This window comes from Pholis gunnellus (genome assembly GCF_910591455.1).
Source record: "Pholis gunnellus genome assembly, chromosome: 8".
NCBI lineage: Eukaryota > Metazoa > Chordata > Actinopteri > Perciformes > Pholidae > Pholis > Pholis gunnellus.
In genome coordinates this window covers 9,761,100-9,777,177 of record NC_136534.1, presented here as the reverse complement: position 1 = coordinate 9,777,177, position 16,078 = coordinate 9,761,100, and the positions used below count along the sequence as shown (strand labels likewise).

The following is a 16,078-nucleotide window of genomic DNA, read 5'->3' as shown; positions in this document are numbered from 1 at the left end:
GATTTAGCTCCTTATGTCTGCCAAAAGGAGGCGCTCTGAATGATCAACAGCGGTGCTAAAATAGAGTATAAGATTTCAAATAGCACATAAATCTCTCTGAGCCTTCTCTCCCTGCAAAGCCTCAGAAGTGTCAGGCCGTTTTTTTTATTGTCTAGTACTCGGCAAATGAGCCTCGCAGTAATTAAGAAGTATGTCAATCTATATTCAATTTGCACCAGGGTGACTATCAAACAAAATTACACATTGTTCTTCTCTCTGAATATCACCATATTCCTCCTTCCTCATTCTTTTTGCCTGTTATTGAATCACAAGAAAAGATAAATGGTATGGGCATAATTTTCAATTTTGGAATGAAACGAGTCTCTGGAGAGAGACACACAGGGAGGGAGGGAGGGAGGGAGGGAGGGAGGGAGGGAGGGAGGGAGAAGGAGAGAAAGATTGAAAATTGGATAATGATGATCAAACATGCAGAAAGGGGGAATCGCTTTTTTGCCTCTTTTTTGCCCACTTTTAAGCCTGCTCATCACCAAACGTATTATTGTTATCCTCCTGCATGCTATCACTTCACATTTGGATTTTTCGTGGTCAGTTCAGGGACATCAACACGCCGTCAACATCAACAAGATGCCAAGATTGGCTCAGTGTGCCTTCATTAAGGAGGCAATCATTTTCACGGTTCATGGGTAATCGATCATGTAGGTTACCAGATCAAAGTCACTCCACATTCTCAAGGGGAGAGAGAGAGAAAAGTTCTTCTTTTAAAAAAAAGAAAAATTCTTAACACTCTTGATGTTTGATAAATGAAATTTATAGAGCATGTTAAAGAATTAGCGAATTAGTGGAAGTGCAGTAGGAAAGAGACAAGCTCAGTGAACTATGAAGTAAAGCCAAAGAGCACTAAATAGAATAAACAGTAAACACTGGTTATTCAGGCAGACTATTTGCTTTGTAACATGCCGTGATTCTGTTGATTTATATCTACTTTTTTAGATTTTAGTATTCTCCTCTTCTCTTCTCCATTCCTTTCCTCTCTCCCCTACTTTAAACGCTGACACAGTCGTTGTGGATGAGGGGGTGATAGGGTTGAATTAAGACATCACAAAATATCTATTAGTGCAATTAGCAGTCAACAGTCAGATTTCTGCCGAATCAATCAATAATTTTATTTGTGCCCAGTGGGGCAGGTGGTTATGCAGCAGAGGGATGCATACATTTAGCGGACATAAAACACAGGGCATATAAATACAAGCAATAACAATAACAAAACCATCTGATTCTTAAACACCATTTAAATGAGCAAAACGGCATCAGAAGTCATAGTGGTGTCTTTGCATCCAAAATAACTAAATACAAAGTCCAAGTCTGCTTTCACACTGAGCGTCCTGTCCTTTTTTGAGATGTAAGTGCTCCAGTGTTATGACAGAAAAGGGAATAAAAAAATCTGGAAATGCTGCATCAGGTCACCAACACACCTGAGATATGTCGGCATGGCTCATCAGTATGATACAGTTGGGGATAAACAGAGATCTGATTACTGACCGATTTAAATGCAGGTTTTTCTGGGAGCAGGTTCTTGCGCTGCATGCAAACGTCTCTGATTTCCTGCCGTAACATGGTCCCTCCCACTAACTTGTTTTCTTGGGAGCAAGTAAATGTACTAAATGAAAAATCTGTTGCGTTGTTGAAGTCAACAGCCTGCAGCTTCTTTGCTTTCTGCTGACTGCCTGGGTTTTCCACTCCTACAGATAGACAGGCACGCATAAACATTTATACACATACTTTGTTTCTGTCTGTCTTTTGTAAGACCACTTTACCTCATCCACTCCACATGACGTGTTTCTAGTTGATAGCAGTCGAAATTTGGATCAGCTGTCTTTCATTCATGCCAGCTGCTTCTGGCTTATGTTTGGAGAGACGTATCATGCTTATTTCAAGAGGATGTGTTTCAATGTTTGTTTGTTTTTTGTGGCTCAGAGTTTAAATGAACTGAAGAACTATTATTCGGCAACACTCATGTTACACAAAAATATACATACACATATACTCTATTAAGTACTTACACATGTATTACATACACATTTTACTGTATTAAAAATGAAGTTCATCACTTTCTTGTTTTACTCTTGTTACTTTACATATTAAGATTTCTGCATAGAAAGCATACAAAGGGCTTATAAAATAATACAAGTGTAGCTGAAACGATGAGTCGATTAATTGGCAACTATTTTGGTAATCGTTTCATGTAAAACATTCGGTGGTCCCAGCTTAATAAATGCCAGAATTTGCTGTTCTCCCTTTAAATTACTTTAATAATTTGAATTTATTTTGAATCATTTCGAATTTTGGACTATTGACAGGACAAAACAAACATTGTGAATTTGTCTCTTTGGACTCTGGGTAATTGTGATGTTGTTTCTCACTCTCAATCAAGTGATTTATGGAGAAAATAAACCAAAGCTGATAAAACCATAATGAAGATAATCCCTAGTTTCAGTCCAAACTCCTTAAAAATGAGGGGGGGGGGGGGGGTACTTTTAATACTTTAAATACATTTTCCTAATTGTACTTAACATCTACTTAAGTAACATGTTCAATGCAGGACTTTAACTTGTAACAGTAATGTTTGGTCTTTCTTTACATAGATCTTAGTGTTATTCTACGTTGCATTGCTTGTTTTTCATTAAAATGTATTCAAAACCAATTTTGGTGGATATGTTTATCGTTTCAGTGAATCACTATCTGCAGGGATAGATGGCACTTTAGGTTTGAGTGGGAAAATACTTCGCTGTATGATTTAGTGAACTGACCCCAAACCCACAAGACCAAGAAAGTCCAAGAAATTAGATCAGTCTGACAGGTCAGTTTATTTATTACACAGACATTTTTATTTTCCATAAAAGGCAGGCAGCAGTGCAAATGTACAAGTGAAATTAGAAACCATGGACTTCATCATAAGTCACTGTGTATCAAACATCAAATACATCAGTGGCAACTGTACTACAATTCAGTCATCTGATAGATTACAGGTTCGAGGGGCAGGAATTTATGAGGAGGATTTAGAATGGAATACACTAAACAGATAAACGCACACAGCAAATAGCCATCAAAAACATCAAGGCTATACAGTTAACCGTCCATTTCACAAGATGTTTACCTGTCGGTGTTGTAGCTGTAAACTCATTTTGAAAATGTTGTCGATACACATAGGATTAGATTATTTGTTGGAGCAAGCAGTGTACCGCCATCAACTCCAGACGTCTGTTGGTGGCAAAGTGAAGATCCCACTCTGTGCTCACAACTAGCAGCACTCCGATGTTTAGTGTCAAGATACAAAGTTAGTCTCACCCAGCACGATAAAGATGTCCAAGTGTTGAGGTCGTTGGCAGCAACTGAACATAATCAAACGGGAATTAATTTGAGGGAGGGGGCGTTAGCAGGGACAGCCATATGCATCAAACTGGCATCTTACACTAAGGTGAACAAGTCAGGAATGATTTTGTAATAAGTAGGCACAAATTTAGGGCTGGAAGATTAAACAAGGGCTGAGAAAAAAGCAATCAAATAGAGGCTGGCAACTTGCAATTACATGAGAGAAAGCACTAGGTTAAGACCTGACAATGTAGTGGGCCAACACTTTGCCATCTGCTTTCTTTCGCTAATCATGCCATAAGAAGAAGCCAAGAATAAACATATGAAAAGAGACTGAACAGAAATGACATTATATTCACTGGGTTCACTACTTATTAATTAAACGAAACAAAATCTCAATGATATAATCCTAAAGGTGCATTTTACACTTTACAATTATACACAACCGATGCTGTGTGGTGATGCTTTCATTGCTTGATCATAGACTGATATGGCTGCAGCCGTATCATCGACTTCTGTCAGTGTTTCTTATCCTCGCAAAACTGAACATCATAATACGAAGTCTTGAAAAATCATTGTTTAGTTATTGTTATTGCCCAGTACGTGCATATGCAGAGACAATCTTGGACATCTAATTTGAAAAAAATGCTGAATGAAAGCATAGAGCCATTATTCTCGATGATTCATTGTGATGACCTTGATAAAGTCATGCACGAGAAACGAAATGTAACTCCTCAAAAACTTTTGTGCTGTTGTGCTCCATCCAATGTTCAGTGGTGAATGGATTTTTGTACATGAAAACCATTATTTCCTCATATCTGGAGATTTAAAAGTTTAAATAAATGTTCCTTTATGTGTTAATGGAATTCTCCAAAGACCTTCTGAAACCCATTACATCATCTAACAAATGCATTGTCACAAAGCTTAAAGCGAGGCTATTATCTGAGTCCATGAACAGTATTTAATTTGGGAACATTATTGTATAAATCACTGTAACCGCGTGTCATTATAATGGGGCCCTTGTGCTCTGCACCATTGCCACGTTCATGTCTTATGGGATGGATTGTAGAGATGGGAAAGATTCCCATGTTTATAACTTCTGAGTGTTCCCGTCACAGGACAACTCAAAAAGACAGTTGTTTGATTTCAGAGTTGTTTGAATGAGAGTTAAAAAAAAAAAGTACTGCACATTAACAATTTAACACTATTTGCAACCGTCTAGAACCGTTCAAACCATATAAGTAACAATTAACACTCCGTTACTGATGAGCACCACACAATTAAGTAAGAACTGCTGGTGATAGATTGAGGGTTGCACCATTTGTAACTGTACTTAGCACAGCTGGTCAAAACTTTGCGGCCAAGAATGTGGCCGAGAGGATCATTGTTAATCACCACCCACAATTTTTACCTATAGCATATGAACAAAAACGACAAGTGCATGCTTATGCCCTGATTGCACAAACGAACAAATGCATGATAAGGAAAGCACCAACTTAACTAGAGAAGGCTAAAAATAGAAAATGAAGGGGGGGGAAGCAGGCCCTCCCCCTTTTTTTTAAATTACAATATGTTTCATATTGCAGTTCATTATGTTTTAATCGTTATTCAACAACACCATTTAGGATGATTTCTGATGCAACTGCCTTATGTTTGACAACCGATTGCAGTGATCGCATGTGGCGACCCTGGCATTCCAGCGAATGGACTTAGATTCGGTGAGGACATCACGGTGGGGCAGAATGTGACGTTCATGTGTCAGCTGGGGTATGTGATGACAGGAGCGGACAACGCTGTCACAAGGAGCTGCACCAACAATGGCACCTGGAGTGGCACCGTGCCAGCATGCCAAGGTAAGCGCCACCCACAAATGCACACACTAACATGCACGGCATTGTACTGGCGACGCAGCAGGCGGTCGACCTTGATAAAACATCAGACCGTGCCGTAACAACCTTGGCACGCTAGCACACTGTCGCGTACGATATGAAGTACATGCTTCCACCCTGAGATCTAATGAGATTAGCAAAGCAAGGTGACGCAGAACTTCCTGTGTGGTCAGATAGTGTCATGTTGTTCACTTCAGTGTGCTGATAACGGCGGTACCAACAGTACATACGGTTGAATAACTACAGACGGACGCGCACCCTCAAATGCATATGCAGGCGTATATATTTGCGGAAGTATAGAATTGCACACATCCACATAAACACTACAAGCAATTTAGAATCTTTTTTTTAATTCTTTTTTTTATGTCCAGTACATTACAAAAGTAGTACTATATTTTGACGAGTCCCCATATAAAAGACAGCATCTCTCAGCTAGCTTTCAGGCAAAAAAAGATAAAATGTTTCGTACGTTTTTCGAGCACTTGATCCAGGACACAGTGATTTCACACGCACTTGCGTCGACAGTAGAGTTGCACCTGTGACGGCACATAGCCAAGGCTAAAACTTCCTCCGACGCCTGATGATGGATGGCTAACAAGTCCTCTCTATCCCAACAAGGATCCCTGTAATTGCACTCTAACAGTTAATCACTGGCTTCCTCTCTCTAAAAGTATGTGTGCACTCTCTGGGCTTGATTAACATCAAAGTTAAAAAAAAATCCACTAAGAGGCCTTAGTTGTTGTACACCCATCAGCACTACATCACTCTATGATTTATGACGCTCGAGTGGAGGCATAGATTAGCATGTCTGCCATCGACAGCCAAAAGTAAGTATTGCAGGGAGGATTAACTTGTGCAGCAAACGGTTCAAAAGTAGACCAGAAAAAGGGAAGAGCCTACCAGGCAAATGGTGGCTTACTGTTGCTAAGGAACTGTTCCCAGGCTGATGTATCGGTTACAGAGAAGAAAGCTGGTGTGGAATTGGCCTCTTGAGAAACGGGAAAAGACAAATGAACTGCGAGAGAATTAAGAGGCAGAGTGTGAGACGGACATGCACACGAACGAACGTAACAGGTGGGAGAAATATCCGCAGGTAAGTTCCAGGAAAGGGAATGAGGGATCAGGGATTGTAAAAAACATGAAGCCCGTTCTTCTTTCTTCATATGTAATGGCTGTTTGTGGTTCTAGATATACTGTATATAGGTACCGTGTATAGAATGTCGTTATTGTCCGGTAGCAGTCCGTGTCTTCACCTTCCCTTAGCTCAACTCAAAGGGGGTTGTGGTTTTAAGCCGCACACTTCTTGCCCTCCTCCGGCTCCCCGTAGGACCTTGGATAGATGTTTACAACATCCAAACTGACACTCATTTCTAATATTTCATGGGTGTGTTACATTATTAATGCTCCCTGTTCTGTGGTATGTTGAGGCTGATCCATGGTCGCCCAGCTGTTACCCAAGGCAGTTTTAAACATGGGGAGAGAGCGAGAGAGACAAAGCATGGGTGTGTATGTGCACGCATGTGTGTATAAAAGTGTGTGAAGCTCCTAACCTCCAAGCTCTAATCCTTGACAGCTACCGCAACAGCTCAGGCACTCAGTCCCGATACTGCTACGCTTGATGGGGGTGGCGTGGAGAGGAGCGAAACTCCAGAGCCTAGTCATCCTCATCACACTCGCACAACTCGCACCATGCATGGGTACAATCACATGGCGGCATTCAATTACACTGGTGTCTCTCTCAGGCATACAAAGGCACAGATGCTTACACAAACTTCACGTTTGCACGAGTGCTGTCAGTTCGTACTGACCTGTATGCATTAGTCATCGAGCCAGAGGGTCCCTCCTGCCACCTCCTACCCTCGCCGCTGCTCTCGCTTCACCAATAGTACTTATTTCTCCCACGGGGTAAATGAATAAAAGAAAGGCAAGAGAAAGGATTTTGATTAATAAGTGTATGCGCTATATTAATTTCTATGTGTATGGGGTATTAAGAAGCAGTTCAGATGTGTTGGGCTCTATTTTTTTCTCCTTTCCGTTGCTCACTTCTTCATCTCCTTTGGTCTCTTTCTAAGACTATCTAGGACAAGCAATACAACAGCTTGCTGGTAATCACGGCTTTTTTTATCATCTCTCGCTGACAGCCTACGCTGCAAGAGGTCTTAGAAAAGGACTCAGAAAATATCTATTTTCTCTTTTTGCTTCTGCAACTGAAAACAATGAGACGGGTTGCCTTTTTCTTTTGCATGATTGGGTTCAAGTTGAAGGTGCAGCGGTTCAGGCGGGGTGAGCTGTTTGAAATTGTCACGTTGTGGGGCATCTGTCATCCTGTCATAGATTTGAATGATGTGCCGCAAGGATATGAGCCGATATTCCAGGGAGGGAGGGGCAAAGAGCGACGCGAGGAAAGAGGGGGAGGGGGGGGGGAATGTGCTACTGAAAGAGACAAAGAGTTCCTACATGTGCCGACTCTGTGCATAATTTTAAACATAATGTGTATGTGTCAGTGATGGCCACGCCGTTTGTGTGTGGTGTGCGCAAACACACTGCCGATGACACATCCTAAGCCTCGCCCGGCAAGGATTCGGTTTGAATCCCAGTTTTGGCGTGTTCAGCTAAGAGGCACTAATGCTGCTTAGAACTACTTAGGAAAATGGGGACACTCTCCACTTCCCATTCAGTTCTGCCTGCCACCCATGCCTTGCCTTTTTCGTACTTTATTTTTTCATTTATTTAAAGTAATTTCTGATGCAGGGTTTATGGGATTAGTGGGCCTACCCCTCTAATCAGCGTAATTTGCCTACTTGCACATGTGTGTTCACACATTCTCCCTCCAGCTGTCTTTCCTCTTCCTCCTTTTCTTTCACACACTGTGGGGGAGACGCACATACACACCCAAACCAACTTTCTACTTTACAACATCCAGCTGGGCATTTTAGAGAGGTATTTCAGAATGAAGTGCCTTTTTTTATTCCAGGGCTCCAGAGCAACAACATGGAAATCCCAAATTGAAGACTCACTTTACTAATTCATTAACATCAAAGAGAAACAATTTCAAGTGAACTTGTTCCTTCTTGAGAACTTGTAAAAGAAAATGACTTTACCAAACAAAACATTAGAAAACAGATTGCAACATCAGTATGGTTTAGTCGTTAACTTTTATTCAGGAATGATCATGGCCTAAATAACTTTCCAAATATAGCATACATCTAAAGCATGTATACTGCATACTGCTGCACCGTGTCCATATGGAAATCTTTTTGGATCCGCTGCCAACCAAGAACAAAAGATGGTTCCACCTTGGAGAGAATGTGTGAATATCCCACAGTGGCTTGCTCCACATTTACTGTAAGTTGTGTAGAAAAAGTTTACGAGGCCGGAAAGTTATTAATGCTATCATAAGAAACCGATTCATTTTAAAATTGTAACCATGATATAGTGTACAACCTTGCTTCAAACAGGTGAACCAAAGCTTTCTGAAGTGTGTAAATAAAATAACCACAACTGGAATCGAGTGTGTATGAAAGGAAGCCACCATGCAATACTCTATCTGTTCATTGTGCCAGCTACTTTATAGGTAATATTGAGACACTAGGTCCGGTCTTCATGGTCCACCCACAGCCATGTCTACCACTCTGCCTTCACATTGCTGCATCAGTATTTTTATGTCATGTACTTGGTAAATGAAAATGTTGTTCTACCAAAATGCTAAACTTTAACTTCAGAGCCAAGGTGTTAACATGAGTCTAAGTAACTGGATTTGTAAGCTAAACGTCTGATCTTGCGAGACAGTTGCGAGACTCCAAATTGCAGATCGGTGTTCAAGTGTTTCGGCATGCGTGAGAACGTCTAAAAGAAAGAGAATTGGGGAAATGATGGGTGTATAGGGAGGATACTAATGGTTTAAAACAACTGCTATAATTTATTCACATCCCTAAAACCCATATCCCATCTGCATCCCCACGGGTTCATCTCCAAGTGTGTCAGAACAAACTCCGAGCTTTATTATGCATTCATTTATTACATTTGTTGAACAGAAAGTTTATGGCTTACACAGCGTGTGGTGCAATAATACAGTTTGACAAAACATGTTTATTTTTATCCTACATGAAGAAGCTAACTTCTTAAAGGAAGCAGTGATTAGGCCTTCTGTGCATTTTATCATTCTGGATTTAAATGGGAAGATAAAACCTGTAAAAATGGCAATTTATTGGATAAAAAGTGGGTTCAATACATTTTAACACCACTGACCCTCTTCACGATAATCACCACCTCCATTTATTCAAATTTAGATTAGAAACGGAAAAAAAACAGGATATAGCCATATCCCTGTAAATCCACATAAATCCTTGTAATTATCTCCAAGCTTTCACATTGTCTGTTATCCTCCAGCTACACCAAATAGCTGTAGTTTTGTTTCAATTGTACCAAGCACCAGCTGTGGCCTGAAGCGTTATGTTTTGGGGTTTTCCGTCCTTACATAGCTCGTCCGATCCATTCAGGCAAACTCAATATCTCAGGAGCGCCTTGAGCCTTGCACTCAAGGATAAACTGATTAGATTTTGGGCCGACTCTTCCTTAGAAGTAGAGCGGGTCGGCAGGTTGGTGGTTCGATCCTGGCTCCTTCGGCAAGATGCTTAACCCCGAACTTGTTGTGCCATTGGTGTGTGTGTGTGTGTGTGTGTGTGTGAACGATTAGTTTAGTCAAGATTCTGATGGGCAGATGGCACCTTGCATTGTCTCTGCCATCAGTCTATGAATGTGTGTGTGAATGGATGAATGTTGACATGTAGTTTACAGTGCATTGACTGATTTAAAGACTATAAAGGCACATTTAGATTATGGTGGTCAATGGTCACTGACTTGAACCCTCCACTCCAACTCTTTATGTTTGCATCATAAATCAATTATGTTTTAACATTTAATATTAGAAAGGTCTATAGGCTGTCGGTCTAGTATTTCTTTGTATTATTGTAATGATTGCAATATTTATTACATATTTTAAATTATCATGACTTTTGCTATATCTGGTTTCTCCCTCATCCATTTTTGATGAATTCTAGTTTTTTTTTTTTTTATTTTGACTTTTTGCACTCCAATAAGCTGATCTTGACTGTGACCGTATCCTCACTATCCCCACAGTGGTGACATGTCCTACACCCCGACCCATACCCAACGGCCTCCTGGAGGGCTCGGTCCTGGAATGGGGTACCAGCGTGAGCTACAGCTGTCTACCTGGCTACGAGCTGTCCTTCCCTGCTGTGCTCACTTGCACAGGGAATGGGACGTGGAGCGGAGACCTGCCTCAGTGTTTGCGTGAGTCACCGTTTTCTACTTTCTTGATTATGATCATTTTAGAGGTCTCGAGAGGAAGTTTCCTTATGTATGTGAAAACATGGAATACTGAGAGGTATAGTCATCCAGTGAAAGAAAGTCCGAACATTTAATACATGTATTTGGGGAAGTCTAATAACAATAGGTTATTTCTCAAATATATCTCGTAGTATGTATATATATATATATATATATATATACCTGCATGGTATTTTATTCCTCATACATTCAGTACATTAGTATTAAGCCCATTCTACCACTTTGCTGCTCTCCCCTTTTAGAGGTTATTTCAAGTTAATGACATTAATGAAAGTCATGAATAAGTCCTGGAACTTAACATCAGGGCCTAGATGAAAAAACTGAATTACTATACAAATATAATAAAACAGCCGTGCAGAGATGCAGAACTGGGATTATTAGTCTTGCAACGTCAATGTTTGTTTTAATTTCATAAGCAGTGAGTTATACTAAAAACACCTTCAGTGGTAACACAATGATTTTTCTTTTTCAAAAGTTAAATACAAAGAAATGCCAAGCATGAGAAGGACATTGTATCCTACCTGTTTATGAAGGTAAATTAATATTTCATCATTCTTACATAAAAATGGAAATTCCAATTTACATTTTGATCAAATGAAAAGTGAATTAACCTCCAGCCCTAAAGTCAAGCTATAATGTTGATGATGAAGATGATGATCTGAGTGGAACCACGCAGGGGGTGTCTGGCGCTCTTTACTACTGTAAGGCCATCAATCATCTTTGCAAGCGTAATAATAACCCCTGGAATGCATCAACAGCATCACTCTGTCATCACAATAATTCTTGCATCATACCAATCGTACAGAAATCAAATATCAAGAAGGGTAAAGTACTTGCATGTGTTTTTCTCTGAATGTAGCTGGATTAGGTCAAACAAATGCCACACAAAAATATTCATGCACAACACTCCACCTGCTGAAAGATGCGTCGTTGTTTCTTTTCTGACAGCTGTGCTGCACTGAAAACATCTCCACTTCAGCTGGTGACTATCGGCAGTCATTTTCTGAAGCACTGCATTTTGCATCATATTGATTGATTATTGCAGCCTTCTATTGCAGGGAATCTCTGCTGTCACATGGCTGCAATAATATAATTATGCAGACGTTTAGGGAAGAGTTTATGAATTGGGGAGAAGTCAAATGGTTTGTATTTTAGTAACACATGTTGGATCATGACAACAAAACAGTCTGAGACCCCTGAGCCTATTGAAAAAGAACTACTTTCACTTCTGTGTTCTTTTGTAATTGATGCTAATGACAGAATTCCGGTGCTTGTGGCCGTATTCAGTCAGGTGAACATGGTCCTATTTAAGTATTTAGCATCTGAGATCCAGCTGACAGACTGCTGGTGTTTGTGACCACGCAGCTAGAAAGCACAGTACCTCATGCAGCCATTTGCTCGTCCAAATGGCCACATTGCTGTCGTTTATTGTAATTCTTGCAAGTCACTGTGCACACTGCTGTCTGATTTATATCCTGCTTAACTGTAAAGGATCTGTAAAGAATTTGTCTGTCATGACCAGATATGTGCTTTAGCACTACTAAATGATCAATTGCCTATTTTATTGAAGTGCAATGATGTATCTGTGTTCTGGTCCCGAGTTGTTATGATGGGTAAACAAATGTCAACTGGACATAAAATGGATATGGTTCCACTTGGTAAATGTACCATGTCTACTTACTGTCTACCGCAATTATGATGAGCGGTGTCATCCCTCAGCGAGCTCCAATCGCTTTTCCACATCAGCACCCCCAAAAACAACCTCTCGCAGCTATGTGAGTAACCTTTATGTTCCATGATGCAATGTTGTTGTTCAACGCGTCCCAGTCGAGAATTGTTTTTGATGTAGTAATTACATTTAATAGCACCATTACTTACGACCTACAACACAGGTTCCAATGCTCGTGCAAAATTGACCCAAATTGAGCGCCGTACACTATAAATATCATTCAGTGTGATCAATAACCAGCTACTGTAAAGAAGTTGGCCCCCCTAAACATGTTGTTACAGCTAGCCTCCTGCTAGGGTAGTCGAAGTGAAAGCAAGTCTGTGATAAATCACGGAGGTTTGCTAAGGCAAATAAATGAGTCTGCAAAATGGGGACAGCAGGGAAGAAAGTGCTGATCATATTTGCTGTAGAAAAGGCTATTATCTATGTAATAAAATGTCAGCGCAGCACTATCAACAGCGTGCTCAGGTGCTGGTCCCTATAAATCCTGAAGGAGTAAATCCTTAATTAGTGTCAATGGTTAAAGTGTCGTCACGGGACTGACCATTACTGTACATACTCTGCATTACTTTATAAACACAAACATTTGTCATGGAATGTCCGTATATGCCCACAGGCTAGTAATTGTTTTTGTATCTGTGTGCATTAGATGCAACTATATAGATATACCCCACGCATTAGTCAATGCATTACATTGTTCTGTACACGGAGGATATTTACCAACAGAATTATGAGCCGAGTAGGGGGAATAATCTGATTCCTTATGGCTCTATCGTACACATCTGCAGCAAATTTAGTTTGGTGCAAAATCATTTTACAGCCACAGTCTTGCTGATTATTAGACATATATTGGGGCTTACACGGCTGTAGACGTTAGAAATGTGATTGCAATTCATACTCGGCACTTTGAGTTTACATACAGCTCAGCAAAACTGCAGGAGGTGCCATGCGTCTGCAGAGTACATCTGTGCATTTCTTAAAATCGCTACTTCTGTTGGCACTTGCAGCCTAACAGGATTAAGATGCATATTCATGTTCCCTATTACATCACATGGGAAATGGAGAGCAAGCGGCAAAATTCAGAGTCTGAGAATGCTAGTTCATGTGTCTGCAGGGATGAGACTGTGATCCCAACTTTGAATCTGGCCTCTGCATACTGATTACTTCAAAGCATTGATAATTCATCAAGGAACTGGAGAAGCTGAGAGATAGATGGAGGGAGAGAGACTCTCTCCTCCACCAACACACACGCACACACACATTAAATATGCTGAGCTTGGTTTGGCCCGCGGCCATTTCTCTTATACATCCATAAAACAGCACATTATTTCCCTGCAGCTTGAAGCTTATGACTGATGTGCATGTCACCTGGTTGGCCTGTATTCTCAACCCTCTCAACAAAAAAAAAGAAAAAAACCTGCAATCTTACAATGTTGCTTGAATGGTGACATTTATCTTTACAGATCCAGGCAGACAACTGCATCTTTATTTCTTGACATATCAAAGACGGTCAAACTAACTATTGGGCAATAAGGTGGGACCATCGTTTTCAGATGGGACCTGCAGTATAGGCAAACGTCTTTTTTAGGAGAAGATATGTCTCTGAATACAAGGATTTGTTTCCGAGATAACAGTATTTGCAGTAATGGTTTTATTCAGCCATTCCTGCGTGGGCTGGATTCTAATCTCCTTTTTTTTTTTTCTTTTTTTTTTTTACTAGATATCTATTATGTCAGGGATTGGCTGTGGGAAGCCCCTGTTGGTTACTGACTTCTAGAAAGAGAGTAAACGAGAACTTATCTCTGTCTCCAGACCGCCACGCGGCGGCACATGTCTGGAGAAGCAGTCCGCCTTGTTATTGGCTTGATCCCACAGCGCTCTGGCTGCGTGACTGAATGCTGTGACTCTCGTCCTCGCCTCAGCACTTGAGCATTTCTTTAACATCCTACAGCTAACTAGTGACTTTTAATGATCAGTGTGGTTGTAGCTGATTGATGTTTATATATAGGTATGGATAGAAAAGATACATTGGCAGACATTAAAATGGCTGACGTACATCCCCATCAAAGCCACCCAGCCTACATTATTCCAGTCAATTTCATTAGATGTCTATAAGCAATAAATTGAAGGAGCAGCAGTGATTATCCAACGGGCTTCATCTGCTGAGGCTGTGGCAAGAGTCCCATTATGAAGGCAAAATCATACCAGAGGCTTGGGGAGCAACAGCGGCAGCAGATGGCTCTAGTTGTGTTAACCTCAGGGCCCTGTCAGAGAAATTAATATTTCACATGCTAATTATTTTGATCTAAAATTGAGTGCCATGACCCCCTTCGCTCCCCCTTTGCTGCCAAGATTAATACTCTCATACCTACTTTAACCACTCGACAGAAAGGTTGATTGTCTGAAACAAAACGAAATGTTGAGACGGAGCAATTCATCCCGAGACAAAGATGTCAATACATCTGCCCACATGCATTTAGAATATGGCCAGAGGAATTTCTCTTACAATCATCATGTCAACCCGATTTGAATAATTCAGTCCATGAAGACTTTCCAAATAGAAAGACAATATTTTTTTACAGTCAGCTACTTGAATATATCAGGTCTTACAAAAAGACCATTGAAAACAGCAAAGCTCACGGCAGCAGTAGAAACCACTGAAGGCCCTCCTCATCATGGTCTGATCTTGTGGGTGCAGCAGCCCACACAGCTTATTGTATCCGAGTTAAATGCTGAGCAGTCGACCCAATGCTTCATTCAACTGACTGGCTGCTGCAGTTTTCCTTATGTGTAATCAAGTTAGAAAGAGATGAACGTTTGCGTCGTAAAAATGGTGAAGAGGAATAGGGCATCAGCGCTTGACGTGAACCAGAGGGAAGGTGCAACAGTGCAGTGTGGTTCACTGTTGGATGAATACTTACAGGGAAATGCGCTACGTCTTTGTTGGAGTTGTTGGCCCGCAGGTTATCACATCAGCAATATTCCACGTTTCTGCTTCCGCAGCCAAGTTCTGTGGAGACCCTGGTATGCCTGCCAGAGGACGGAGAGAAGGGCGCAGTTTCATCTTCAAGTCTGAGGTGATGTTTAGCTGCAGCACCCCCTATTTGCTGGTGGGATCGACAACACGCATGTGCCAGGAGGACGGCACCTGGAGCGTATCTCAGCCACGCTGTATAGGTACTGAATTATTATTGCATTTTGATTCAGCTAATCCACAAGATAATTAGGTTTCAGACTGGGGTGTAATGCTTGTTTCAAAACGTATTGTTTTTCTGATTTGCCATTCAATTACATTGTTGAACGCTAAATGATGATGTGCCAGAATTAGTTTTTACTACAAGCAGGATATGAGCAGTGAAATAACAAAGGTAGTGAATCAAATCTACATATGTAAGACTTACCAATGATTGTTCTCTGTTGGTTCTCTTGAAGCGACGAACAATAAATATCAAACACAGTGGAAGGTGAATTAGAATCAGTGCGTTGCCATCTGGCTCTGATGTAAAACTTAATCACGAGAATGAATTGCATTATATATATATTGTTACCTCAGGGGTGATGCTTTATTTTTGTACCCCAGTGTTGCTTGATATATTAAGTGCTGAAGAAATGCTTTCCCAAATGGAATGTGTCTTAATTTGAATCTAGTCTCACCAATGATTAAAAGTCTCAGAAGTCTATATTCCTGAGACTTGTAAAAACCAGAGAATTCATAGTCTAA

The 16,078-nt window shown here is 40.7% G+C and overlaps 1 protein-coding gene across 1 annotated transcript in view; it reads left to right on the top strand.

The window, feature by feature from the left end:
* Positions 1–16,078, top strand: part of LOC306699603 (CUB and sushi domain-containing protein 3-like) — a gene marked incomplete at both ends in the record, with an annotated part of 199,653 nt that overhangs the window by 169,204 nt on the left and 14,371 nt on the right. The window contains 3 exons of the mRNA XM_079164257.1: positions 5,040–5,222; positions 10,398–10,571; positions 15,361–15,534. Coding sequence (XP_079020383.1) covers positions 5,040–5,222; positions 10,398–10,571; positions 15,361–15,534 — 531 coding nt within the window. The remainder of the gene's footprint in view (positions 1–5,039; positions 5,223–10,397; positions 10,572–15,360; positions 15,535–16,078) is intronic.